Genomic DNA, 26,090 nt, shown 5'->3' with positions numbered 1-26,090 from the left:
GTTCTTTTATAAGTCCCAAGAGGTGTAAAGTTAGGTTGTTTATTTGAGATTTTTTTAGATATGCATTTGGTGCATACTGCAAGTTTTGATATGTTGTATTTCGATTTGTGTAGAGGTAATTTTTTTATTTCCCATTTGATTTCTTTGACTCAATGGCTGTTCAGTTTCCCTCTTGTTAATTTCTAGTTTCATACCATTGTGGTCTGAAAATATAGTTGGTATGATTTCAGTCTTTAAATTTGCTGTGATTTGTTTGTGCCCTATCATGATCTATCCTGGAAAATATATATTCTGCTGCTGCTGTTTAAGAGAATTTTCTATGTATGTCTGTTAAGTTGATTTGTTCTAGAGTGTGGTTCAGTTCTAAAATTTCCTTGTTAATTTTCTGTCTGGATGATCTGTCCTTTGATAACAGTAGGGTGTTGAAGTCCCCTACCATTATTGTGTGGTCTATTTCTCCCTTTAGATCTGTTAGTATTTGCTTAATACATATATTTCAGTGCTTCAATGATGGCTGCATATATATATATATATATATATATATATGTACAATTGTACATTTGTCTTGTGTGGCAATGGCCACCTTGTTTTAGTTTCTATTCATGTGGAATATTCCTTTTCTATCCATTTTGAGCCTGTGTCTAGAGCTAAAATGAGTTTGCTATAGATAGCATATAATTGGGTCTCTTTTTAAATCCATATGGCCTTTTGATTGGTAAACTTAATCTATTTATATTTAGAGTGATTATTGATGTATAAGAACTTACTATTGCCATCTGGTTGTTGTGTATCTCCATTGTTTCTTTTTCTCTCAGTTTACCTTTGTAAAGTGGTAATTTTCCGTGGTAATTTGCTTAGTCTCCCCTTTTTGTGTTTCATAACTCTACTTTAGATTTTTGCTTTGTGGATACTATGTGGCTTATAAAAAACATATCATAGATAAAATAGTCCTTTTATGCTGGTAGCACCTTATCTTCATTTGTCTATAAGTTTCTACTCTTTTACTTCTCCCCTTTTATATTTTTGATATCACAATTTACCTCTTTATGCTTTGAATTCATTGAGAAATGAAATTAGGTAATAGTTATTTTTAATACTCCTTAAGTCTTTATAATAATAAAAATGTAGTATGCTAATTAGACCAGACAGCCAAATGATCTTCTGGACAAAGTTGAGTCTGCGAGGGCCAAGCCCCTTGCACGAATTTTGTGCATCGGGCCTCTACTACTACCATAAGCAGTTAACACCCCTTTCTAATAGATAGTTATAGTTTTTCTAATTCTAACTGTTTATTGCTAGCGTAGTGTAGGAAAGTAGGTTATGGGACAACTGGGCCAATAGCAGTTGTCTAAATATTCTATAGGGTCAATACTAAAAATGTACTTCTTTTTAGAGTTTACGGTGAGCTGTGGATGGGGCTGTTGAATTCTAGGTAGACTAATCATGTAAGGATTTTACTTAATGGAAAGTGGGACTCATTGTGTGTGTGTTTTTTAAACATAATTGAGAATTCCTGTCCCTAGGTCACTATGACAAGAATAAATGTAAAGAGAGGCAAACGGTAAGAGGGTTTCTGAGTTCTGGTGTTAGTGGGTAGGAATTATTCTGGACCTGCCTCATAGGAAATCTCTCTCCCACCCATTTCTTGCATCAGGAAGTCATTGTTGCCATCTACATTGCTCCTTTTCATGGACATGTAAAATGTCAAGACCTGAAGCAAACCGTAAAGAGCATATGGAATCCTGGCCCTGTGTTTTACAGAGGACTAAACAGGTCAAAGACTTCAATGGGTAGTTGTGTTTCCAGGGACTAGAAACACAAATCTTTGTAAAGTTTTTTCTCCTGTGTTGGGTTCGCTTTTCAAGATTTCTTTCACCTTTTGATTGACTTAAAGCATGTGTTAAAAATACTCTGAGTAAGAGAGTACCTTTCATCCAGAAAATCTGTTCTTTTTTTCATGTTTCTCCTAATGTTATATCTTTTTGTTTTTAATATATTTTATTGATTTTTTTACAGAGAGGAAGGGAGAGGGATAGAGAGTTAGAAACATCAATCAGCTGCCTCCTGCACACTCCCCACTGGGTATGTGTCTGCAGCCAAGGTACATGCCCTTGACTGGAATTGAACCTGGGACCCTTGAGTCCGCAGGCCGACGCTCTATCCATTGAGCCAAACCGGTTAGGGCCTAATGTTATATCTTTTTGTTCCAGACACCAAACCAAGATTTTCCTCTTATTATGTATGTAACTTACTTCCCTTTTTAAAAAAAATAATTTTTATTGATTTTAGAGAGGATCATCGATTGGCTGCTTCCTGCATGCCCCCTCCTGGGGATAGCCCACAACCCGGGCATATGCCCTGACCAGGAATTGAACTGTGACCTCCTGGTTCACTGAGCCATGCCAGCTAACTTGTTTCTTTAAATGTGCCTCTAAGTCAGTTCCTGGAGTTTGACAGGAAAGGTACAACACTGAGAACAAGGTGGGAATCCTGAGGCCATCTTGCACAGCTTCACTATGTATTATATAGACTTATGTAAGGAATTCTATCTAGGTGAATGTTGGCTTTATATTGTAATGATAGACCTCCAAAAACACATTGCCAACCTTGATGCTTGCGGGTCGGGCGGGGTGGGGGGTGGGGGGGAGGAGAGGCAGCTAGGCATTCCTCCCCTCTAATAAAGTGAATGATCTCTAAAATGACTTAACGTACCTGCCATTGGTAAGAAACTATATCTATAAACAAGAGGTCTATGTAAGCCAGCTCACTGTGAGTTTTGCATGCTGAACAAAAAGAAGTATGCTAGTAATTGACCCTACATAGGAGAGTATTTGGAAACTACCTGTTCTATCTCCTACTTTCCTTTTTTTTAAAAAATATATTTTTATTGATTTTTTTTTTTTTTTTTTTTTTTTTTTTACAGAGAGGCAGGGAGAGGGATAGAGAGTTAGAAACATTGATGGGAGAGAAACATTGATCAGCTGCCTCCTGCACACTCCCCTACCAGGAATGTGCCCGCAACCAAGGTACATGCCCTTGACCAGAATCGAACCCAGGACCTTTCAGTCTGCGGGCCGACACTCTATCCACTGAGCCAAACCGGTTAGGGCACCTTCTTTCCTTTTTATTTTTTAACCTCCTTATTCCGTTCTCTCAAATCTTTGGCACCATATTCCCAAACTCCTTTTGCCACCATTAGGTACCTTATTAGACATTGTGAGCCAAACAGAAAAAAGAAGCTCCCAGGAGCACAATTTTTACCATTTTATAGATTATATTGCTGTATATTATATTCAGCTATGCATTTGCCAACTACTATTGATTTAGCTCTTCAGCACATTACCTGATGTGTTAGAAATGATCTCCCTCATTTACATTAAGAGGGAGGCCTTTCAGTTGGTGAATTATAATACACTTTTTTTTTTTTTTGGTAGCACACTGATCACCTACCTTCTTTTAGGAAGATGCCTAGGCAACCATGAAGGTCCCCAAACATAACACTGATGAATAGAGTAAAAATTATAAGGAAGAAGGATTTAGGCAAGTTCACTGTAAGTCCCATCTCGAAAAGGGGTGTGGGGTCAGCATTGTAAAACTGGTCAGTAGGAGTTGTTTTGGAGCCTCCTGTGAAGAGTTTGGGCCCTGGCACGTCTATGGCAATAGGGAGCCCTGTATATATCCTGTTGTAGTCATGTAATGTGAGTCAGTGCCCCCACTCGTTTCTTTGAGAGAAAGCCAGGATCTCTTTACTTGTTTTAATCTGCTAGTAATCAACCTGGACTAAATCTTCAGTTTACGCTCCCTTCCCTGGTTTAGCCCCATTTCTCTCAGAGTCTGAAAACAAAGGAAAAGGTACCTGTTCCAGCTCTTGGTAAGTTGGGAGTCTGAGGTGGCGGAGTTCCTCCTTTGATTTCATGAAGGAGTCTTTATTCTCCCACTTGACAAAAGCCCGCTTTCTGACCAAGACTGGGCTGGGGCATGGAGACGTAGGACTAGGAAGCACGTACAGAGTGTCCTGGGCTGTCTTCCTTGGGGAAGATAGCGCAAAAGGACCAGAAGGGCCCTCGCTGCCCATCCAAGGCAGTGCTTCGGTCTGGGTGGCCTTGTGGGCGACAGTCCTCTTCAGCCGAACAGAAATCTTCTGTGAGGACACTCCCATGAGCATGATGGTCCGATCTTTACTTTCTTCACTTTGTTCCACAGCCTCCCCATTAGGGAATGGAAAAGGTCCATCCTCAGGTGCTGTAGGGAGACACGAGACATGTTAGTGCTCTAGTTCAGAAAAGCAGAGACTCGGATTGATACATTAGTTTCAGAAAGCCCATGGGCCCCAAATGGGCTCATTTTTAGGCACCCAATTTAGGGGGTGAAGGGGACTGAAACTCAGGGACTTTGCTGGCCAAGCTGTGGCTGCTGGTGTCAGGCTGCATTCACCCTGAGGAAGGGACATCTTTTTCTATTTGCACAAAGGTTGCCTAGAGGGAAAACTGAAGCCCCTGCCTCAGGGCTGTCATGTTTCATAAATATCTTCAGTAGACCCTGGGATTTGGGAGCTGTCAGCACTCAGGTTTTGGTCCTGATGCAGGTGGCCTTGATTAGCTGCTAGGAATTCTCTGTGGCACCTATTTGCGAATTTGTACAGTAGGCACAGCTTAACTGTGATAGGGAAGTTCTAGCAAATATATTGCCCCCCTTTGATACTGATGAGAAAAGGAGAGAGGAGTCATTCTGGTTTTCTTCTTCGAACAACAGCCTTATCCAGGACCCAGCTAGGTATTAACCAAAGGAAGTAAGTTCCTGGAGATGTAGAGTAGGAGCGGATGAATTTGAGATGGGGGTAGGCTTTAAGATAGGCAGCAGATCGTCTATGTTTACTGCTTTGCAAAGACTCAGCAGTAAGTTTAAAATACGCTTTTCTATTAGCAAACTTTCCAGCTAAGACATTGGATTGGTAAAGTAAAATGGCTTTTGGACAACGAGAGTTTTCTACTTAGCGTTTGTAATCCCAATCAACAATTGTAATATTAGAAATACTTGTAATACTTCTAAGGATCCTACCTAGTATTTTTCTCTAGGGGAACATAATTTAAATTAACATTAAATACCCAAATAAAGCTCAAAATTATAATTATACTGTTATTTAATTACCAGAATAAATTGTTATATTTACTCTAAAATAATTTCACTGTCTCTTTTGGAGGAGTAAGGTAATTATGAAAAGATACAGCCTTTTTCCCGACTTCACGCTGAGACCCCAGGCCTCTGTGTTATTTTCTGCATGAAATTTGCATTTTATGTGGCAGTTGTTCCCAAACATGATGTAACTCTTAAAATATAGGGCACATAATATACAGGCATGTCTTCCATAGTGGAATTCGTGCTGGTTTCTATTAAGAAAGAGAAGGATGTCATGGCTCAGTGATAAAGCGTCGACCTATGAACCAGGAGGTCATGGTTCGGTTCCTGGTCAGGGCACATGCCAGGGTTGTGGACTTGATCCCCAGTGTGGGGCGTGCAGGAGGCAGCCAATCAGTGATGTTTCTATCTCTCTCCCTCTCTGAAATAAATTAAAATATATTTACAAAAAGAAAAGAAAGAGAAGGATAAAGATAATCTTTCCTCCCTGAAAACTTCATCCTTCCCATTTCACTTTCCAAGATAGATGTTCCCAGTGCCTCCTTACCGTGGAGCAGATCTTTGGCTCCCAGTGAGCAGAGGTTGAACGTTGGCCCCACAGCGGTGCTATTGTCTGTGAGAGCTGCTGAGTTCTTGGCTCGCTTCTTGCACTCGAACACAACCAGATCTTTGCATTGTTTGTGGCAGTTCATCCCGCAGTCTATGGACAAGACACCCCGGTCAGAAAGCCTTTCAGCACACATCGCTTTCTTCTCTAGGGCCCTCTTGTCACATATGCCTGCCCTCTCTTCTGGAGCTAGGACACCTAGTGCACCCAGCATTCCCGCTTGGTCAGTCCTGGATCTCAGTCCTGTTGTAGCCCTTGCCACAAGGTGAGGAAGCGGCACCTGTTGCCGCGGAGGGAAGAGGTGGTGTCTTGGTTATCCCACACATACTGCCTACTCTAAGGAGACCCTCTATCACAGTGGTTCTCAACCTTGGCTGCACATTAGAATCACCTGGGAATCTTTTTAAAATCCTGATTTCTGGGCCTCATCCTCCGGAAATTCTGTTTCTTTGTTATGGGGTGGAGCTACAACATTAGTAACAAAGAAACAGATTTTCCAGAGGATGAGGCCCAGAAATCAGGATTTTAAAAAGATTCCCAGGTGATTCTAATGTGCAGCCAAGGTTGAGAACCACTGCTCTATAGGCTCTCAGCTATTAGGTCTTATCCTTCCTTCCTTTCATTAAAATGTCTCTTTTCCTTCACTCCTGAACTTTTCTAGTCACAGGGAGGTGTCTACTCATCAAAGGAAAGCTGACATAGGCGTTGGTAATCACTTCTGTTCCAAAAGTGATTCTTTGCCTTTCACGGCGGATCTGCCTCTCCAGGGCTGTCTGGGAGCATAACCTCCTAGCAGCCACCCGTATTTCCAAGGCAGAGAGAGGCTCTTATAAGGGAAGCTGCATAACTGGTCACCCAGGCACTCCTCTTCTATATGGTGGCAGTCACTCTCGAGGGTTCCTCTAGGGTAGCCAGTCTGAGGATGAGGCTCTGCTGAGAAGTTGTGGACTGAACGGACAACTACTATGAACAAACAGTCTTTATAGGAAAATACCTAAGACCAGGGAAAACAATGCAGTCGACAAAGGTGAGCCTTACCTTTACATCGATATCCTTGTTTGATCACTCCCCAGAGCTGTGAGACAAGAGACAGAATGCACCACATGTCACTCAGCTGTCTGGCAGGAGGCTAGGCACTGACATCACTCTTGATTTTCCTTCATTCTACTTCCTACCCCAAGAGGAGGGAAACCTCATTTCTCTCTTATGTATTGTCCCTTCTGACCTTAAATTGAAAACTTCGAGAGTTTGTGCTCATCAGTCAAATGTTCTTAAGAAGCTCACAGGATTTATGAGTCAGGACTTCTCTAGGCCAGAAGTGGAATCATATCAGGATCCCAAACTAACAAATCTATAGAACCCTGGGGTCAGGGACTGGGTTAGGGGGGAACTGTTGGTCAGAGGCGGGACAGAGGATAGGCAGAGCCCAGATGTAGGGAGGGGTGAGGATGTTTTTTCCTAACATTTGAAACATATGAATATATAATACTTAAAAAATACATATCCCAAACTTAATACTTACTTAGCCAAGGCCCCGTACCAGAGGGACAAATAAATCAGGAACGAATGGGAAAAGATGAATGCACATAAATGCATTTGAGGGCTAGGTTACTCTAGGTGTTTGCTTAGGCTCTAAGCTGGGATGAACTGATAAGGGCTATGAGGTCTCTGCACAGCTTAGTCATTTAACCTGTCTTGTACCCCTCCCCAAGTTCAGCCCTGAAGCACTCCAAGGACAACTTACAAATCCAGCACAGTTGTCACAGAAAGTAGGCTTCAGGTAGGTTGTCTCTTGGAAGTTGTGAGGAAAGCCCAGGCCCAGCTTGGAGTAGATGGAGCTGGCCCTCATGAAGTAGGCTGTGATCTCGTCCCGGCTGATGAGGCCTTCCCTGCCAGCAAACGACAGACCAGGATGTGGGGGGCGGGGGGTAGGGGGGAATTCACCTTTTCATCCTTGAATGGAAGTACACTATGTATTACCTGGTAATTACCACCATGAGCCGTCCTTTTAATCATACATGAATAGCTTGTAATAAGTAGTGGAGACAGCATTACTCACTTTTATGGAGTTGTTCTTTGGCTAACCTAGGTTTTCCCAACTAATTTAACCACTATCTACAAGACTTTAAAAAATTATGGAAATTGTGTGTATAGGGAGAGAGATACCTTATGCTACAGTTTCTGACTTCAGACAGTAATAATACATAACTTGAACCCACCAACCATATATTTGGTTTTATATAGAGAACCAAGATAGAACATATGTAACCTTGTGAATAGTAAATATGCTAATTATTGATAAATATTAGTTTTTCATGATCCGTAAGGACAAAACAAGAAGGAGACTAAACTTCTTAAAATTCGTAGTTGACTATTACTAACCTGGCTTCATGATCACTTGTGGTCCAATCCAAAGCCAGATAGGCATCATTTGATGATTGCTCTCTTAGCCCGAATATTCATTAAGTAATCATAGCAGTGACACATCCAAGTTTAGAAGTTCTTTTAGTGATACACAAACTGCTTTTACTAAAGGGCTCACAGCCACATTCCCATACACAAACTCTCACCTGTCTTTGTCCATCACACAGAAGGAAAACGGAAAACTCGCAGCAATTTTTTCAAATTCTTCCTGAGAAATGTATCCATCTTGGTCATGATCATAGTTCTTGAAGACAGACTGTGAAAAAGGAGTTTCTTTGGTGATCACCCTTTAGGCAAGTGGCAAAGGGGCTGGGGCGGCTGGCCGGAGCCTCTCCTCCTCCCCCTCTGAGGGGCGGGGATGAAGAAATGCAGGTGAAGCTGCTGCGGAGAAGCGCGGGTCACCTCTGGAGGGTGGCCAGGGGCTTTGGATCCATTAGCACAGCAGTTATGCCGCCACCCTGGCCAGTGTACTGTCGCCGCACAGGGGTGTTCTCCCTCCCTCTGCCCTTCCTTGCTCAGCTCAGAGGGCACTTCCTCTGTGAAGCTATAGCGCAGTTGGAAGGGCTCCCTCCCCTCTTAATCTTCAGTTACTCGTCCTGTCACTCTCTGGCTGTTACTTTTCTGTGGTTACGCTGGAATGGTCCATAGGGATAAATGTAGAAATATGAACCTAAGGTACTGCCCCTCAGCATTTAGCACAGTGCACTCAACAAGTGCCAAAATTTTCAGTTTTAGATTCTCATTACCTTTTACTCAAACCTTTTCCAACACCTTTCTGCCTCCAAATCAACTGACAAACTTTAAATCTATTCTCTCCTGCTAGGCCTGTCCGAGGAGGCTCACCTCCCCCCACACAAGGCCAGAGTGTGTTGGCCCAGTGTAACTGAGCTGCTCTGCAGCCAGTGTGAGGAGCAAGTTGTCCCTGGGCTCACACAGGAACGAGTTTCCAGTTTCTTACCTTGTGTTTCTACCACTGCGCCCCCTCCCCCCCTTCTCCTCCCTCCTCCCCCCTCCCTCCCCCCCAGCCCCACATACAAAACGAAGCCAGGCAGTGTCTTGCTTTTGTCTGGTGAAAGCTGTACTTACATCCACCATCCGCTGGACGTGCTTGCTTATAGTCTTTGGGTCAGGTTTGGGAGATACCCCAGAGGCCCAGTCCACTACTACTGGTGGCTTTGAAGGTGTTAGTGGCTGAAATGAAGTAAGACAAAGAGATCCCATGACTGTAATGCAGTGTAATCCACAGCCCCTTCCTCTCCCACTACCGAGGCTGCAACCACCTGCCAGCTGCAGATGACCCCAGCTATGCCCGTGGCGGGGAGCAGAGAGCCCACATACTGAAAGAACAGTAATCGTGGCTCGCACAAGCGTTACGTTTTACTGTTTCCAATACGCTCCTCACGTACGTCATCTCCATCTAAACCTTTTGTCAAAGCTATCAACAAAGAGTAAAGTGGATCACTTAAATTTCCTCTCTGTTCTCCACTGGCTACTTAATAGAGATAGGAGGAGGAGGAAAATAGCTAAAAGGCAGGAAAGTGCATAGACAAGCTGAGATGGGATCCACTCTAAGTATTTAAGACTTGGCCCAAATTAAAAGCTCTTCTAAAAACAGGAGAAGGTACCCTTTCCATTGAAATGCCTTCCAACATTCTGAAAATGGAATCGGGTATTTTCAGTGAACATTGTTAATTACAATAGGAAGCTAGAACTTGCTCTTCTGTATAGATACAATGAAATTTAGCCACAGGTAAGCTGAATTTCTTCTGTGGGGGGCAAATCTTTCCTTGAGTACCACTTATTTTGGGAAGTGGTACTCAAGGGAAGAGTACCACTGTGGGGAGTTACTGGTCATTCAGAAGGAAGATGAATCATTAAACCTGTCTGTAGGAGAGGCGGGGCCAGATAACCTGGTATATTTGGACTGGGTAGCGCTAGCTCTGTGCTGTTTGAGGTCTTCTCTGCACAGGGGGTCAAAAAACTTAGTAGACTGCTCTTTCTGATCCAGGTGACTGCAGAGTGATGGGGCTTTCCTGCCTACCAAGCTAGAAATCCTCCGAGGTTAGCTTCTGAGAGTGCGCATATGGCTCACATTCTTATCAACAAATCACAGGAGGGAAACTGATGTGGGGCCACTTTATAATACATAGGAGGGCGAGGGCGAGTATTCTCTCCCATCTCTAATCTGCAAACCACTGGCCAACTCCCCCATGCAATCTGATGCTCTGCGGTGTTTAGTTATTTACTGTTCACACACTAGTTATCCCTTCAAGAGGACTATTTGGTCAGGATCTGTTCCTCACACATGTGGAAGTTTTCTCTGTGCCTCGCACAGGCTTGGGCACAAAGGAGATACATAATGCTCTTATAAAACAACTAAAAGGCCGATCCTGTTACCTGCAAGAATCGTAATAGGAAAACTCACGGGGGCTCTGTGGTTCCTTGGTTCCCGGGCGTAGGAGAGCTCGTAGATTTCATCCTCAGTGTAATAGAGATCGAGGGATAACTGTGGATCAAAGCAACAGGGTTACCTGCTAGGATGTTGTGTTTCTTTCTCTCTTGCTTCTTCCTCTCCGGTGGTTTACCCTTCTAGGCTCTTAGTAGTTTGTTTTTAAAATTCTCAGTAGGGCAATGGGGCAAGCATTAATTCTTTTTTGTTAAAATGTTTTTAAATTTTGGACAAGTCTCAAGATGCCCTCATTTAAATGACAGTCTTATCTGTAAGCCTTTATGTAGAATTTAGGTCAAATGGTCAAATGGTCCACACCTCACTTGTTCTTCCCCAAAGCAGACAGACAGATGATCTGAAAGGATAATTTGTGCCGTCTGATACTAGTAAAATTTGGTTCTTGCACCAGAACCCAGTTTAAATAATGGTATTAATTAAACCATATTCAGAGTTAATAAATTTCATATTTATTAGAGCTTGAACATTTTAGAGGACAGAGGTCTTACAAATAATCTTGTTCTAATCCTATAGTCCATGGATGAGCTTCAGGAGGTGCAAAGCTCAAAAATACTTGGCTTATGTATATTTTTTTTCTGGAAAGAACATTCAGCTTTCATCACAGGATTTGTGATCCCCCAAATAGGATTCTGTACATCTTTCCACAGATAACGTCTAAGGCCAAGACCAAGGCCACCTGGCCATTAGAGAAAGGGCTAGGATTAGAACACTAGCTGAATGCAAAGCTCAGGCCCCATTGGAATCATCCTGTGAGGTAGGAAGAGGCTGTAATTATTCCATTCTGCCAAAAAAACCACATTACAAATTGTATAATTTTAGAACTCAAAGAAGTTAGAAGTCATCTCACAGAATAATCCTCCTGATTTTACAGAGGAGGAAACAGGATTTGGATTTAGGTGCCCACAGTCACACAGCTGGTGAGCTACAGAACCGCTGGGCTGGAAGGGAGTTCACCTGCCCTCCCCCTGCACCTGAAGTGCAAATCCTGGTCCTTGCACCATTGTTTGCCTCTCCTTAGCTCGAACACCTCCAGGAACAGGAATCCAAATAATGAACCTGTTTAGTCTCCATCTCTTACCAAGCCTGTATCCTGCTTTGCTCTCAGCTCCTCCCAGAGAGCTTGAGGGCTGACTTTTTGCAGGAAGAGGGGAACATTTCCAGCAGTCAGAAAGGCAATGCTGCTTTAGAGGACATCCGCCGGGGTCCTACCTCCTGGGTCTGAGTCCAGGCTCTGCTGCTTATTAATGTCTGGTCCTCCGGGAAATTATGTCTTTGTGCCTCCGTATCCTCATCCATAAAAAGAGGATAATAGCAGTATCTACGTCAGCCGTGGGCAAATTATGGCCCGTGGGCCGGATCCGGCCCGTTTGAAATGAATAAAACTATTGAAAAAAAAGACCGTACCCTTTGATGTAATGATGTTTACTTTGAATTTATATTAGTTCACACAAACACTCCATCCATGCTTTTGTTCCGGCCCTCCGGTCCAGTTTACGAACCCATTGTGGCCCTCGAGTCAAAAAGTTTGCCCACCCCTGCTCTACGTCCTAGTTCAGCCGTGGGCAAACTACGGCCCGCGGGCCGGATCCGGCCCGTTTGAAATGAATAAATCTAAAAAAAAAAAAAAGACCGTACCCTTTGATGTAATGATGTTTACTTTGAATTTATATTAGTTCACACAAACACTCCATCCATGCTTTTGTTCCGGCCCTCCGGTCCAGTTTAAGAACCCATTGTGGCCCTCGAGTCAAAAAGTTTGCCCACCCCTGTCCTAGTTTGTATGAGGATTAACTGGACTAACATTCGTAAGGTGCGGAAAGTGATGCCGGGCACACACAGTGCTTAGTCATCGTCTCCCCCGTGAGCCTCACCGTCAGCAGGTGCACCAAGTCCTTGTTGGCCTCCAAGGGCGGGGCCACCTCCTGCAGCTGGACCAGTTCGTTGATGTGATTGTAAAGGGCCAGCAGCTTGTGGACGTTCACCTTCCCATCCTCTAGGTAGTCGGGCATGGCTTCATACAGGGAGATGAGGTCTTTGAGGTGCACCCCCAGGATGGGGATCTTGAAGTGGGTGCACTCCCCATAGGCTCGCCGGTAGTTGTCATAGTTTCTGCAGGAGGACAGCAGCTCAGTCATCTCACCCAGGACCTAAAAAGCGGAAGAGGAGACCCCATCACTGCACCTGCGAGGCAGGTCGTATTGTCTGCAGTAGCCCCCTTGTCTGCTTTCAGCCTCTACCATGACTGCACCCCACCCCTCATCTGTCGGGAACCGGTGATTCATCTAAAAGGTGCAGATCATGATCCCCAATTGAAACTCTAGCTTATGTCAAAAGGCTCAGAGTATTTACAAATACAGGTGTGCTTTAGTTGATTCTGCAACATAACTGGGAAACTTGAAGTGAGGTCTTACTTACTGCTTTTATACTAAAGTTTTTCTTTAAAAAATACGTAAGCACCTGATATAAAGTCAAAAAGGCACAAGAGTATACAGAGACTAATGTGTCCCTCTGACCTCTGTCCCTAAGCCACACATTTCCTTTCCCCAGTGTCTTCCGAGTCCTAGAGCAGAAGGACATTGTTTGACATTTGGACTGTGGTACTGGACGTGCTGCAGTGCTGCTGGCCTGGGGAGAGCGCCAGAGCCTCGGCCTCCTACACAGGCCACTCTTCCTGCTGCGCTCTGGGTCTCCTCTCAGTGACTCTCCACACGGGCCTTTGTCTAGGGAGCAGGTGACATTCCATCTGCCCACCGAAACGCTGACCCGGACAGACAGAATAGACCAGACCAATTCCCAGGAAAGGACAGGCAGAGGATGAGGCCGAGGACCCACCCCTCCCTCGCCCTGGAAGGGGCAGGGCCGCTCACCAGCACAAAAGGCAGCAGCCGGCCTGGGGTTCTTTTCTGACACGCCTGGCGCAGGTCAGCCAGCCGTTCACAGAACCCCGTTCCCCACTTGTGCTGACCAGCTTTCTCAGAAGCAAAGACGGGAAGTAAAGACTGTCTGCCAACCATGTTACAACAGAAAATGACCTTTTTAAACACTGTGCCACAGATTCTTTTAATAAAATTGTGGCCTAAGTAGTACCATCTCTCCAGTGAAGAGCCTGAGGTTCTGGATTAGCCTCGCTCAGCCGCTGAGCTGGCAGCCCTCCTCCTCACACGTCTCTAGCAAACAGTGCAGGGGCGTGTGAGTACGGAAGGTGCTCACAGATGAGAAACTAACAGCAAAATAATATATTTATGTTCTCCTTGGAAGGTGAAATAAACTCCTGGGGACACTTGCTTTAAGCTGGACTTAACTGAGGGGCCAGCAGCTACAGACAAGGCGCACTGGTGTGGGGACCCCGAGCTGAAGAGGAGCGAGCTTGTATCTTATAAATGAAATGACATGAAGGCATGTTAGTCTCTGTGGCTTTCCTCTGTCACCTCTGAGGCATGGGCTGGTCTCAGCAGAACTAGGGAATTGTGAGGTGACCAGACCATGGGCGGGGGGGTGGGGGGGGGGGCGGTGAGTCAGCGTCCTCACAGCCAAGCGTTGAGAGCAGGGGTGATTAACTGGAGACCCCCAAAAGGAGGCTGAACACCTGGGAAAGCAGATGAGGCCACCAGGCACAGATGTCTCTCCCTAAGAAGAGAGTCTCTGCGCCAGGTTGGGAGGAGTGGGGTTTGGGATTAGGAAGGGAGGGTTGGTCCTCTTAAATAGGTGAAAATGCTCAAAGCGCAGTCATCTAATTCACACCACACAGTTGCACTGATGCCTTCGGTATACCATCGTGGCTTACATTTATAACAGCCTTATGAAGGATTAACATTGATCCTGTAAAATCTAAGAATATAGGAAAATGCATTGGATACTTGAGAAAAATATTCCTCAATGACCACTATTACAAAATGGCACCTGAAAAGCTCATTTCCAGTTATCTGGGGAAATTCAGCTCTCCAGAATGTCACTCCAAGGGGTCTGGAGAGCCAGGGTTTCAGTGTGCCCCCATATAAGTGTGCTTGACATGCAGACAGAACCACTGGTCCTTTGGGGAAAATATTCTGGGCAAGGGAGTCAGTATTAAAGACAATAACTGAGCCCTAGCCGGTTTGGCTCAGTGGATAGTGTCGGCTCTCAGATGAAGGGTCCTGGGTTTGATTCCAGCCCTGGTTGGGCATGTGCAGGAGGCAACCAATGAGAATGTCTCTCACATTGATGTTTCTCCCCCTCCCACTCTCTCTAAAAATCAATGGAAAAAATCCTCTGGTGAGGATTATCAACAAAATGAACATGCAGTGGCATATAAGCATGGGAAGGAGGCACATATTTCACCTGACCAGCAGGGACACGGGCAGCAACCGGGATACTGAATCACAGTCACTTTCTGATCTGTGACATCCCCGCTCTGTGGGTTTCCTTGGGGTTTGCCTCCTTGGTATTTTGCCCGGTTGACGGGATGGTGTGGTTGGCAGATGTTTCCTGGGTTACCCCCTGAAGGAGGAAAGGGCGCTGTCCCAGGAATGTGCTGAGGCTTCAGAAGAGACAGTCCCACTGACCTTGTTGATTTCGTGGGGGACGTGTGAGCTTGTCTCCTTGAGCCTGGAGATGGAGCTGTGACACAGGCCGCCTATCACGGCCATCAAAGTATTGAAGTTCTGTAGTTGGTGGAGCTTCTGTGACACAAAACAGGTGAGAACAGTCACTGAACATGCCTGTTACATGCGAGCTCAGAGGCCGCCCTCGTCTCTGGGCCTCATCTTCCTTACATTGTCAAGCACTAGCAGCCAGGTGCTGCAGTTTCCTGTTCCTTTCCCCCGAGGCTTAATCCAGACCAGGAGGTCCCAAGTCTGGCAAGGCGTCACGTCTCCCTCCCTTTGTGCTGGTCCTGGACCACCTGGATCCGTGGTTTCTAAGAATCACCCAAAGTACTTGTTTGTTAGCACAAAGATTTCTGGACCCAAGTCCAGATTTTCCGATTGCCTGGATCTGAGGTTGAGCTTAGGGATCTGTGCTTTTAATATCCCATCAGTTAATACCAGAGCAGGCAGTCTGTGTACCAAGCTTTGAGATACACTGCACCATCTAGTACTGGACTAATTAGCATCATCCTATATATCTTTTGCACTGAATTAACCTGTTTTATTTTTTAGGACAAAGTGCTGGTGCCTATATTGGTCAGTAATTGGGACAACGAAGCTAGAATCTCTGGGGAATTTCAAATACAAGTTCATAGAACTGTAGGTCCTTGAATAACGCCATTTCAGTCAACGTCACTTCATTATGTTGACGAAGTGCCGTGTCAATTGGCCTATTAAAGCAATTTATTTATGTCAAACTATTAAAACTGGTTTCGGTATACATCATGGTACCTATTGACGGCATTAAGTGAGGACTTAGTGTGCTGGTTCCTCTTATAAATACTTACATGCTGCCCCTCGAACACTCGGCTCTGACATTTAACAGTGTGGGCTTGAAGACCTAAGACAACTCCAGCCCCAGGAAAACTTGGACTTGCCCTTTCCTTTGTCATGGGGGCCAGATTTGAGAAGACCATGTAGGCTGGTAAGCACCTTCTAAGAAATGTTAAATATCTAAACATCTAAAACCGTATCCCGAGCCCTGAGATGGTCCTCTCCATAGTGCCCCTGTGTGGGAACCAGAGAAGTTGCCTTACCTAGACCTCAGGACAGTTGAAGGACACTAACCCACTGTGGCTCAGGAGGGGGAACTTGGCTGCAGGAGGAGGGGAACATTCATCTCAGCCCAGGCCACACTCCGACTCCGCCACTCACCTGAGCCACCTGGATGAACTTAATGAAGACCTCAGCTCGGAGCTGCGGGGTGGGGCGGCTGAGCACCATCAGCTGCACCCACTGGGAGATGCCGTTGCACAGGGCTATGGACCGCTCCATGGTGGGGTTCTCCTTCACACAGCTGTTCACCGCGTAATTCTGGTAGTCGGAGAACTGTGGGGAAAGGACCCCGTCAGGACTGCTGCTCTGGTGTTGAGGCCTCTGAGGGGCATGTCGCCTCCGTTCAGTTAATGGCTCGGACCTGCTGTGGGACTGAGGAGCCCACCTCTCCTGTATGTCCTCTGCTTGGCTGACAAAAGTGGTGGGAAGGAAACCTACCCACAGCACGGTCTCTAAACCAAAAGTCATTAGGCTTCATGGATGTGGACTAATTCATCCAACACATGAGTTAATTCAAATACTGTATTTGGTAGATATTGGTACTTCTAAATTCTAAAGAATAGAAGAAAAATCTCAGGACTAATCCCACCTCTGCTGCTGAAGTTAAGGGGGGAAAAGGAATTTACAAGACTTACTCCTCCCTGTTTTCCATCTCCATCCTCTCTCCCTCTCCGCCAGCTGTTTTCTTACCTTAAGAGTGGGATGATAACATCTGCTCTATCTAGCACATGAAATTGTTATGAAGGTTAAACATGATAAGGTATGAAACAACTTTAACTTTTCCAAGTGCTACATTAATGTGAGGTGGTGCTAACAGGGTAATTACTACCTTCTTGCTGAAACAAACCTGCCTGAATTAAATTGAACTTGAACAGAGGCCAAGTGAGTTGAATACATGAAACCTGGTGAGCTAATTCCATGACCATAGTTTCCCAGCTGGACAACGGTACCGACTGGTTGACAATCAAACAGCATATGTGAAGCAGATGTGCCCGAAGACCGCTGCAGAGGTGGTGACTCTAGCTATCGTGTCGTTGTCCCAAACAGCCCTGCTCACTAGGCTACCCAAAGGCAGGCGGCGTCTGCCCGCCCCAGTGCCCCTCTGGGCGTGTTGGCGCCGCTCACCATGTGTTCACAGTGCGGCCAGCAGCATGAGGGGAAGTGAGGGGACTTTTGAGGGAAAGGGGTAAGAGCCACAGCGATCCGCCATGCTGCCGGCCACAGCTGCAGAAGCTGTGCAAAGGCGAAGCCTTCCACATCTGCGTCCCTGCGCGACCCATGTTACATATGTCGTGGGACTGGGACTGTGGGGGCGGAGCTGGGGGCTACTTCAGTATATGTTAGTCCCGCCTGACTAGGAATACACTGACGAGAAACAGCCTAAATAAAATAACGCAAGTGCGCAGAGCCCTATTTCACTGTGCGTGCTTACTCACAGGGCGAAAACTCTGAGTAGCACCAAAACTACTCCTTAGGAGACACACACGGAGCAAAAATCTTACCGGTTCTAACAGAAAATTCCCGTGACTCATCCCAGTGAATTCATTTATATAGTCCTCCCACTATAAAGACAACACTAACTTTACTTGTTTTTTAAAAGAATTATCCCAGTAATCCCCCCCCCCCCCCCCGCCCAAGTATTATAATAAACAGGAAATATCAAATGCCATCAGTTCACAGGTGGGAGACAGCTCCCTCTGGTCCCATGTCGGAGGGGAAACTGCTGGAGGGACTGTACCATTCAAGCCAGGAAGGTTCCAAACGATGTGCTGCTCTGCAAACAGCACTGCCGCCCCCTCGGGAGCACGAGCTTAGCGTCCCTGTTCTGCACGCGTTTCCCGCTCCTGCCAGCTGGGCCCCAGCGCGGCGCAAATTTTCAGTGTGAGAATGGCTCCTTTCAGGGCCCCTCCCATGACGGGAAGGCACCGCCAAATGGAAACTCCCCCGGTGGGGCCTCCCAGCAAGTCCCCTGGTTCTGTCAGGGGTGCCGTGAGGGGGCTGGGGCCAGTGCAGAGAGTCCCGCTGGGAGACTAACTTCCAAAAGGGAGCTGGGAGGTTCCTGGCTGGCTGAGCAAACCGCTGTGTGAAAACAGATGTCAACATTACGGGAGGGAAGAAGAAATAACCTCTGTCACCTGGTTGCAGGCCTCCTTTCAAATAGAACCAGGCTCTACCTAGCGGGTTTGGCTAGTGTGGTTAGAGTGTCGGCCCACGGACTGAAGGGTCCTGGATTCGCTTCCGGTCAAGGGCACGTACCTCGGTTGCAGGCTCTATCTCTGGTCCCGATTGGAGAGCGTGTGGGAGACAACCAATCTCTCTCTCTCTCTCTCTCTCTCTCTCTCTCTCTCTCTCTCTCCTCTCTCTTCTCTCTCTCTCTCTCTCTCTCTCTCTCTCTCTCTCTCTCTCTCTCTCTCCCCTTCCCCTCCCCTCTCTATAAAAATCAATAGAAAAAATATCCTTAGGTGAGGATTAAAAAAGAAACACCAAAAACAACAACAAATAGAACCAGGCTCAATAAGTTGGTGCTGAGTGACCAAGACAGGCATGTAATTCTAGCCCCAGCTCTTAATCTAATAAGCTGTGTGACCTTGTCGAGCCACCCCTCTGGGCCTCCATCCCCTCTGGGAAACACGGGTCACTCTAAGAAAGGAATCCAGCAACTAGGCACTCTCTATTTTTAGAGCAAAGCTGAAGACCATTTTGGGGTAGGGGCAGGGCTGAGTGAAGGTGCCGTTCCCCAGGAAAGTATATTGGTCAGTGCGGGTCTGCTGGCACCTGCTGTGTTGACAAGATATCTCGTGTGGCACCAGCATTCTTTGGCATCATGTATGGAGATTTAAGGAGAAAGTTTGTATCAGCAAAGTTTATCTCTAGAATCATCAGCGACGGCTGGGCCATGTCAGCACCACTTCATGGATTCAGGTATATTCTGGGCTGGACCAGTAACATCGACTTTATTTTGGCATGTCCCACAGCCATTCAGACCTACCCTAGAATGAACTCAAAGTCTTACAGGATATCTCCATTTTGGGGGGAGGAAAATGAAAAAATAAAATTTCTGGCAACCTAATGACACAGGGTTAAAAAGTGTGTGTGTGTGTGTGTGTGTGTGTACACTCACATATACATGTATGCCCACTGTATTGTCTCTTGGTGGGGTGGGCATGGAGGATGGTAGATGGAGGGGGAGGGACCGCCCAGGAATTCAGAGCACTGGTTCTCTGGACGTACAAAGTCTAACGGGAAGGCCCACCAGCACCGAGGGCCTCTGGGGTTCGGAGGTGAACAGGCTGCTGTATTTCTCTGCTTATGTTCAGAAATGCCCCGGGGGAGCTTTCTCCTGCCCCTTGGGTACATACGGAGATCCTCCGGAAGGACTTGAACTCCAGGTAGGTGAGGTGCTCCGACAGCTCTTCCGGTTCCAGGTGGTCAAAGAGCAGGGAGACTTTCCGTTTCTTGCTGGTGTTCGATTTTATCCTTTGAGTAAGTTTCCTGGACCAGTCACGGGCATTGCTTTTGTGGGTAAACATGAAAGAGAGAAGATAGGGAAAAAGATACATCAAAATTGCTTTTGAATACAAGTCAGTCCAGTTTTGCATGAGAATATACAAAGAACCATTAGCTCACTTTCCTTGGCCAAAACAATGCATCAACAGAGTTTTCCCAAATCAATTTTGTCTATGGCAGCAACTAGGAAGCCTGGCTGGTTTCCTGTGAGCCTTTAGAATGCACGTGGGAACTGGGGAAAGGGTGTTTAAGGCCGTGGGAAATAGGGTTCAAGCATTGGCCCAGTTTCCTGGTCTTCAGTCCCAACACGCCTGCTCTCTCCATGCCTTCTCTGTGTCCCATCATCCTCATAAGGGTCACAGGGACTAACTGATTGGAAATCTCAAGGTGGGAGGGTAGTTTTCATGCTGGGAGGGCACAGAGAACCATGGCGAGGAGATGTCGTGCTGCAGGGGGTCATGGGGAGGAACACTTGGAGTGACTGCTGGCATTTTCCTCCACTTCCCCAGATGATGTCCCCAAGAGAGCCTAGCGCCCCCCCCCCCCCCCATTTTCTTGTAACCAACCCATGTGTTCTGATTCAGCATGTTTCCTGCAGTGAGGAAGCAAAGGGGAAAAGCCGTTTGAGAGGTGCAGGTTGCAGATGTGTGTTTCCCAAACTGCTATTCCTGAGAACCTTGTCTCTACAGAGGGTTCTGTGGTCAAATGAGTTTGGGAGATGCTACAAATTCTGCAGCCCCTTGTCCAAAGGGCATATTACAGACTCTGAGATGCACTGCAAACTTTGCAAGTTTAACTCACTATTTCTCACATATACCTGGTCAGGCTATATCTCACTGACTAATTCCTAAAGAGCAGACTGAGGGAAATACTGGTAGAGGAAAGTCACACAGGCAGTATATTGGGACAAGGAGATTAGGGTTTGAGAAGTGCCCTGGGGCCTAGGTTCTGCACCTTTGCAATGAGGAAATTGTTACTTGAAAATCTCTTGTATCTTTTGAGTTGTATTATTCTAAGTAGAGGTACAGAGAATCCAAAGTGACGAATTGATTTATTGGGGACCATGACATGTGACGTTTATATTTCTGCAGGGCTGTGACCCAGTGCACCGAGCTTGTGTCCGGCCACTAGCTTAGCATGCTGTGTGACCCCAGACGAGGCAGACAACCTTGCTGAGTCTGTTTCCTAGGATGCTGGATGAAACGATCTCTAGAATTCCTTTCAGTTCCAGAATTCTGTATTCTAAGGATCTGCACTATTGTGAAATAAAGTGGCCACTCTGTGAAAATTTCACTATGCAATGTGTGTACCCTCCCCTGCCGTATTTCCACAGTGGGTTGACCTCATAAATAAAAAATCCAAGAAGTAATGGAAGATATCCCTGCGATCTCTCCCAGCTCCCGAAGTCTACGTGTCTTTCATAGACTCCACATGCCATACTCCCTCTGTTCAATACATTGTCAGCAGTCCCCCATTTTCAAGTTCAGGGGCCTCCAGGCATTAGCTGCCGTCGAGCGTGCATTTAGTCACTGTGCTTTCAGTTTCTCACAACCTGGACACGTTTTAGTCACTGCCTTGCTACCTGATTGCCTTTTGACTGGGCCTTACATTGTTCCTGCTCGTGTTAGTCACCCACAGCTTTATCACCAGGGGCGTCTTTGCTTGCTTGTCAAATGTCAAGCTTTTCACCTGGTGAGGTGGTTTGGACCTGCCTATCCGAGGGGCCTCTCCCAGCGGCAGAGCCGCAGCCAGAGCCGGGCGTCCGGGCCAGCGGAGCAGAGATGCCTCCACAGCCTGGCACTCACATTTGAGTTGTGTCGATCAGGCGGCAGTGTAACTCCTCCCCACTAGCCTTCACCAGTTCCTGGAACTCCTCCATGGTGTTCGTCAAGCTGGCATCCATTTTAAACATGGTCCAGAATTCCGTTATCCAGTACCTGCACGGCGGGGGTAGAACGTGCCAAAACGGAAGGCCAGGGTCACTTTGGTAGGTTCTTCCCTCAAAGAGGACTGACAGAAAGACAGGTGGGTTTGCCCTTGTCTATTCCTGGGAACATGGAATATATATTCCTAACATAGAGCATAACGAGTGGGGGCGGGGGAGTGGGGAGGGAAGAAAACCACCTGTCTGCAGCTCTCTGCCCCTCCTCGTGTTGAGGGCTTGGATAGGATAAGGTGTCTCATAGCCATGGCAGGTCTAGGCACAGCCATGCGCATCAGAGATAATCATAAATAAGACAACTACAGACAAGCCGGATGTCCCAAGATGGGCATGTATCTGTAAATTACACTGTAAAGAGTCAGGTCTCAGACTATTATACGGCCATTAAAAATAATACAAAAGTTTTTCATGACTAAAGACATTTTCAATGATATTAAAGTTAAGTGAGAACAATAGGATAGAAAACTTTACATGTTTTTGAATCTCAACTATGATTAAAAAATCTGCTTGGGAAAAAAAGACAAAATAAAAATGCCAAACCAGGTAGTTGGATATGAGTGCTTATTACTATAGTCATATTCTTTTCTGTATGTTCAAAATGCACTAATATGAGCTATATTACTTTTATGATTCAGACTAAAAACAAACAAGATCACCTCTCCCATGTCGTTTGATACCAAAATACTGTAAGACTGAGGAAAGCCTTGGTATAAAACATTAAGCTCAGGCACACCAGGAAAAACGAGCTGTGCTCCATTTCCAGTACCACCTGCCCTTCCAGGCTGCCCAGAGGTGATCCACAGAAAGACATCAGGAAGGGGAAGGCAGGGGCATGAGGAAGAACTAGATCACCTTGCTTCAATCTTTCGTGTCACCCCAGGCCACACAGACCCACATGCATGCAGAAACCTCACCTTACGAAGTAGCAGATCTTCAGGCACAGTCCTGGTGACTTCTTGGCCCAGGCGTCCTTATACGTGGGCTGTAGTTAAGGCAAATGGAGCTTCTGTGACAGCAACCAAACAGCTTCTCATCAGTGGAAGTGTTTGCTAAAATCAACCCCCTCCCAAAATAAATTTCAAATGAAAATGTATTCTTATCTCTCCCCATAGATAAAAACCAGCTTGGTGTGTGTGGCTGTATGTTATTATCACCTACAAGGGTGGTGTGGGGACTATCTAGCTCATGCTGAAATGGTGGTGGGGAGGCCACCGCATCTCCTCTGCAGAAGTAGAGCTAGGAAGTCCATGGTGGGGAAAGCCCTGTGCAGGTGACTATAAGAAGTGCCAGAGAGGCAATGACCTCCTGCCCGGGACCAGGAGACCAGGAGTCCAATGAGACCAGTTAAAGAGAGCTGCTCCTTCTCATCTTTTACAGTGCTTCTAGTAACTGATAAACAGTTGGTGCCGTGAATTAGAGGATGGGGGAAGGAATACATATTCAGATATAGTGTCATGACAATAATAGCAAAATGATAATATATGCCTAGAGGATGTTAGTAGGTTGACCTTGTAAGTTGGATGGCAAGTCAGACAAAGCCATGTGAATAATGTCAATAAAGCCAAAATACAATCAGAGACATGTTAAGGATCCATAGCATCTGGAATATTCCATGAAATGGTGCCATCCTAAGAATATGAAAGAATAGCAGGTTCCATCAAGTTCCCATGTTGAAGAGCAGCGATTGTCAACCTTTTTCATCTTATGGTACACATTAACTGATTACTAAAATTCTGCAGTACACCAAAAAATATATTTTTTGCCAATCTGACAAATAAAAAGGTATAATTTAATTCATTCACACTGGACAATTATTGTTGTGTTGGCTGTTGTCATTTTTTTTTTGTTTGTTTGACAATCTAAGGAAACAGAAGTCAGGGCTCTTAACTAAATAGTCAGGTATTGCATGTTTAAAAATTCTTGCAGCATATCGGTTGAGAGCTGCTGCTCTAGAGCTTAGATGGAAAGAATATTCACTTAAAAGAAATGCAAAATCCAATCGAGGGATGAACCTGGGCAGGCCCTACCATCTTCCGCAAACAGAATGAGCAAGCAGGCCATGTAGTCTGTGTGCCCTGCAAGACTCTGACCTTTTTCTCATGGAAAAACTGTGCCATAATAAGTGCAATGCAGGTCTCAGTGACCTGCAGCCAGGCCCCTGAGATGAAACCAGGGAGAAGCCAGCAGAGATCTCAAATAACCAGGACAGAAGCAGCCTTCTTTCAGTGGGAGCGCACACTGTAACCCATGCAAAACTCAGAGTCAACTACAGTAAAGACAGCCCAAATCATATTATTGATGTTTTTATTAGGAAGGCATCTGTGCATTTTGAGATTTTATATGCCTGTAAAATTTAAGAGTATATTAGAATGGTAACATGGAAACTCCAATTTGGAATATATAATTAATTGTGGTTTTAAATTGAAACCTTATTAAGTTTATGCATTGCTTTGGAGCGGTGGTTCTCAACCTTGGCTGCACATTAGAATCACCTGGGAATCATTTTAAAATCCTGATTTCTGGGCCTCATCCTCCGGAAATTCTGTTTCTTTGTTATGGGGTGGGGCCACAACATTAGTAACAAAGAAACAGAATTTCCGGAAGATGAGGCCCAGAAATCAGGATTTTAAAAAGATTCCCAGGTGATTCTAATGTGCAGCCAAGGTTGAGAACCACTGCTTTGGAGCATCTAAGATAATATTAGCTTTCCTGTTTATAACTTTAATCTACTAGAGTTATAAAAATTATTTCAAATTCAGGGAAGCCTCTGAAATCTTTAAAAATAAACTAAAGTGTAAAATTCATAATTGTTTAAAACCATCGGAAGTATTTAATTAGCATTTTCCAAATTAACCAAAAAATTTTCAAGGCCCCTTAAAAAGATTTGGTGGAACATGACAGACTTATAGAAAGAATACGACTTGTGAGCTAAAACCGGGTCCCTAAAGAAAAACTATGGTTGTGAAATTTGTGCTTTCAATAAAATTAATTTTAAAAACATATTTTAATAGATTTACTGCTTATAAAATCTGTCTTTGATGGCACCAAAACAAAACTACACCCACATCAACAAATGGAATAAAAATTAAAATAAGCCCAGCCAACTGGCAAACTTCATGAAGTAACAGGTTCTGACACCGGCCTTTCTTTGGGCCTAAAAGGTAGGAGTGGAAATGAGATGACTTTACATGTCTTAATGCCACATCGCTAAGAAAATGCATCCCCTGAACGCAAAGAGGTTCACGCATAAGGCACATTTTAGATAGGTATGTCTTAGATTCTATATTTGAATTATTTGACCAACTTGTTGAAATTTTTCTTCCTTTTTAATAAGGAAGGCACAGAAACCCATCTATTTTGAGACAACTAAATGGACATAGAAATCAACATGGTGCCCTTTATGTGGAGTGTATCTTCCTCTGGTGGTTTCTTATCCTCTTTAAATGGGGGCGGGTAGCGTCTGCAAACCCAGTGGCCTGCAGTCAGGGGCTGAGCCGCTGTGGGCATGCGGGATGCCAGGCGGGATGGCAGAGCCTCCCAAGGCCATCAGAGCCCCGGTGCATAGCAGGGGCAGGGCACCCGCTTTCTCCCTCGAGGAGCTGGAAGCCAGTGCTGATGACACAGGCCAGCAGCAAGAGGCTTGGGCGCCCGCGACCTCGTAAACGTCCCTGTTGCTGACAGTTCAGGCCCAGCCTGTCTTCCTTCCCTTCGCGGCTGGTCCTGTGCCTGGAAGTACCGGGGCAGTTCTGACTGTGCTCTTCAGGCAGCTGAACTATGCAAAGCATGTTTTATTTTTTTTCCTCTTTTTTCAAACAACGGAAAAGCAAGAAACCATCTGAGCTTACTTTATTAACAATTCTATCACCTCCAAGCCAGAACAGGGAAACTAACTGTGAAGACAAAACAGTTTTGCCTTCAATGTTTAACCTGGGTTTCAGTGACGGGAAATCTTACTTCATATTCCCTTCTTAGAATCCCTCCCCCGACCCCAGACTTGAGCAAAGCCCAGGTTTCTCACCTAAGGTCCTGACAGACACAGAAAAAGTATCTCAGTGTTTTGCATCCACGACAGTGCAACATTCATCGAGCCCTCCCATGAGATGGCCACTTAGCTAAGTTCTAGAGAAACAAAGATAAATATGCCTTTGGTTCCTGCACTTGAGGGGACACACAGTCTCCTGGGGGAGACAATTCGTAAATAGGTAAGTTACAATATGGTGTGTGTATATAGGTTAAAACTATACCTATCTTGTCTTAAAGTAACTTGTAATTTAATTAATTTTTCAGCACCCTTGCAAAATTCCATATGACTAACACAATTCAAACTAC

General features: G+C 45.4%; 1 protein-coding gene across 1 annotated transcript in view; it reads right to left on the bottom strand.

The window, feature by feature from the left end:
- Positions 1-26,090, bottom strand: part of RASGRP1 (RAS guanyl releasing protein 1) — an 82,088-nt gene that overhangs the window by 6,774 nt on the left and 49,224 nt on the right. Inside the window, exons 4-16 of the mRNA XM_081113748.1 lie at positions 22,676-22,743; positions 21,625-21,756; positions 19,672-19,825; positions 16,412-16,585; positions 15,176-15,292; positions 12,506-12,781; positions 10,593-10,673; positions 9,254-9,358; positions 8,314-8,423; positions 7,488-7,632; positions 6,782-6,818; positions 5,684-5,836; positions 3,857-4,242 (exon numbers count right to left, since the gene is read on the bottom strand). Of these exons, the coding sequence (XP_080969874.1) occupies positions 3,857-4,242; positions 5,684-5,836; positions 6,782-6,818; positions 7,488-7,632; positions 8,314-8,423; positions 9,254-9,358; positions 10,593-10,673; positions 12,506-12,781; positions 15,176-15,292; positions 16,412-16,585; positions 19,672-19,825; positions 21,625-21,756; positions 22,676-22,743 (1,938 nt within the window). The remainder of the gene's footprint in view (positions 1-3,856; positions 4,243-5,683; positions 5,837-6,781; positions 6,819-7,487; positions 7,633-8,313; positions 8,424-9,253; positions 9,359-10,592; positions 10,674-12,505; positions 12,782-15,175; positions 15,293-16,411; positions 16,586-19,671; positions 19,826-21,624; positions 21,757-22,675; positions 22,744-26,090) is intronic.

The sequence above is a fragment of the Myotis nattereri genome (genome assembly GCF_964212035.1).
Source record: "Myotis nattereri genome assembly, chromosome: 1".
Lineage (NCBI taxonomy): Eukaryota > Metazoa > Chordata > Mammalia > Chiroptera > Vespertilionidae > Myotis > Myotis nattereri.
This window is presented reverse-complemented; position numbering and strand designations above follow the sequence as displayed.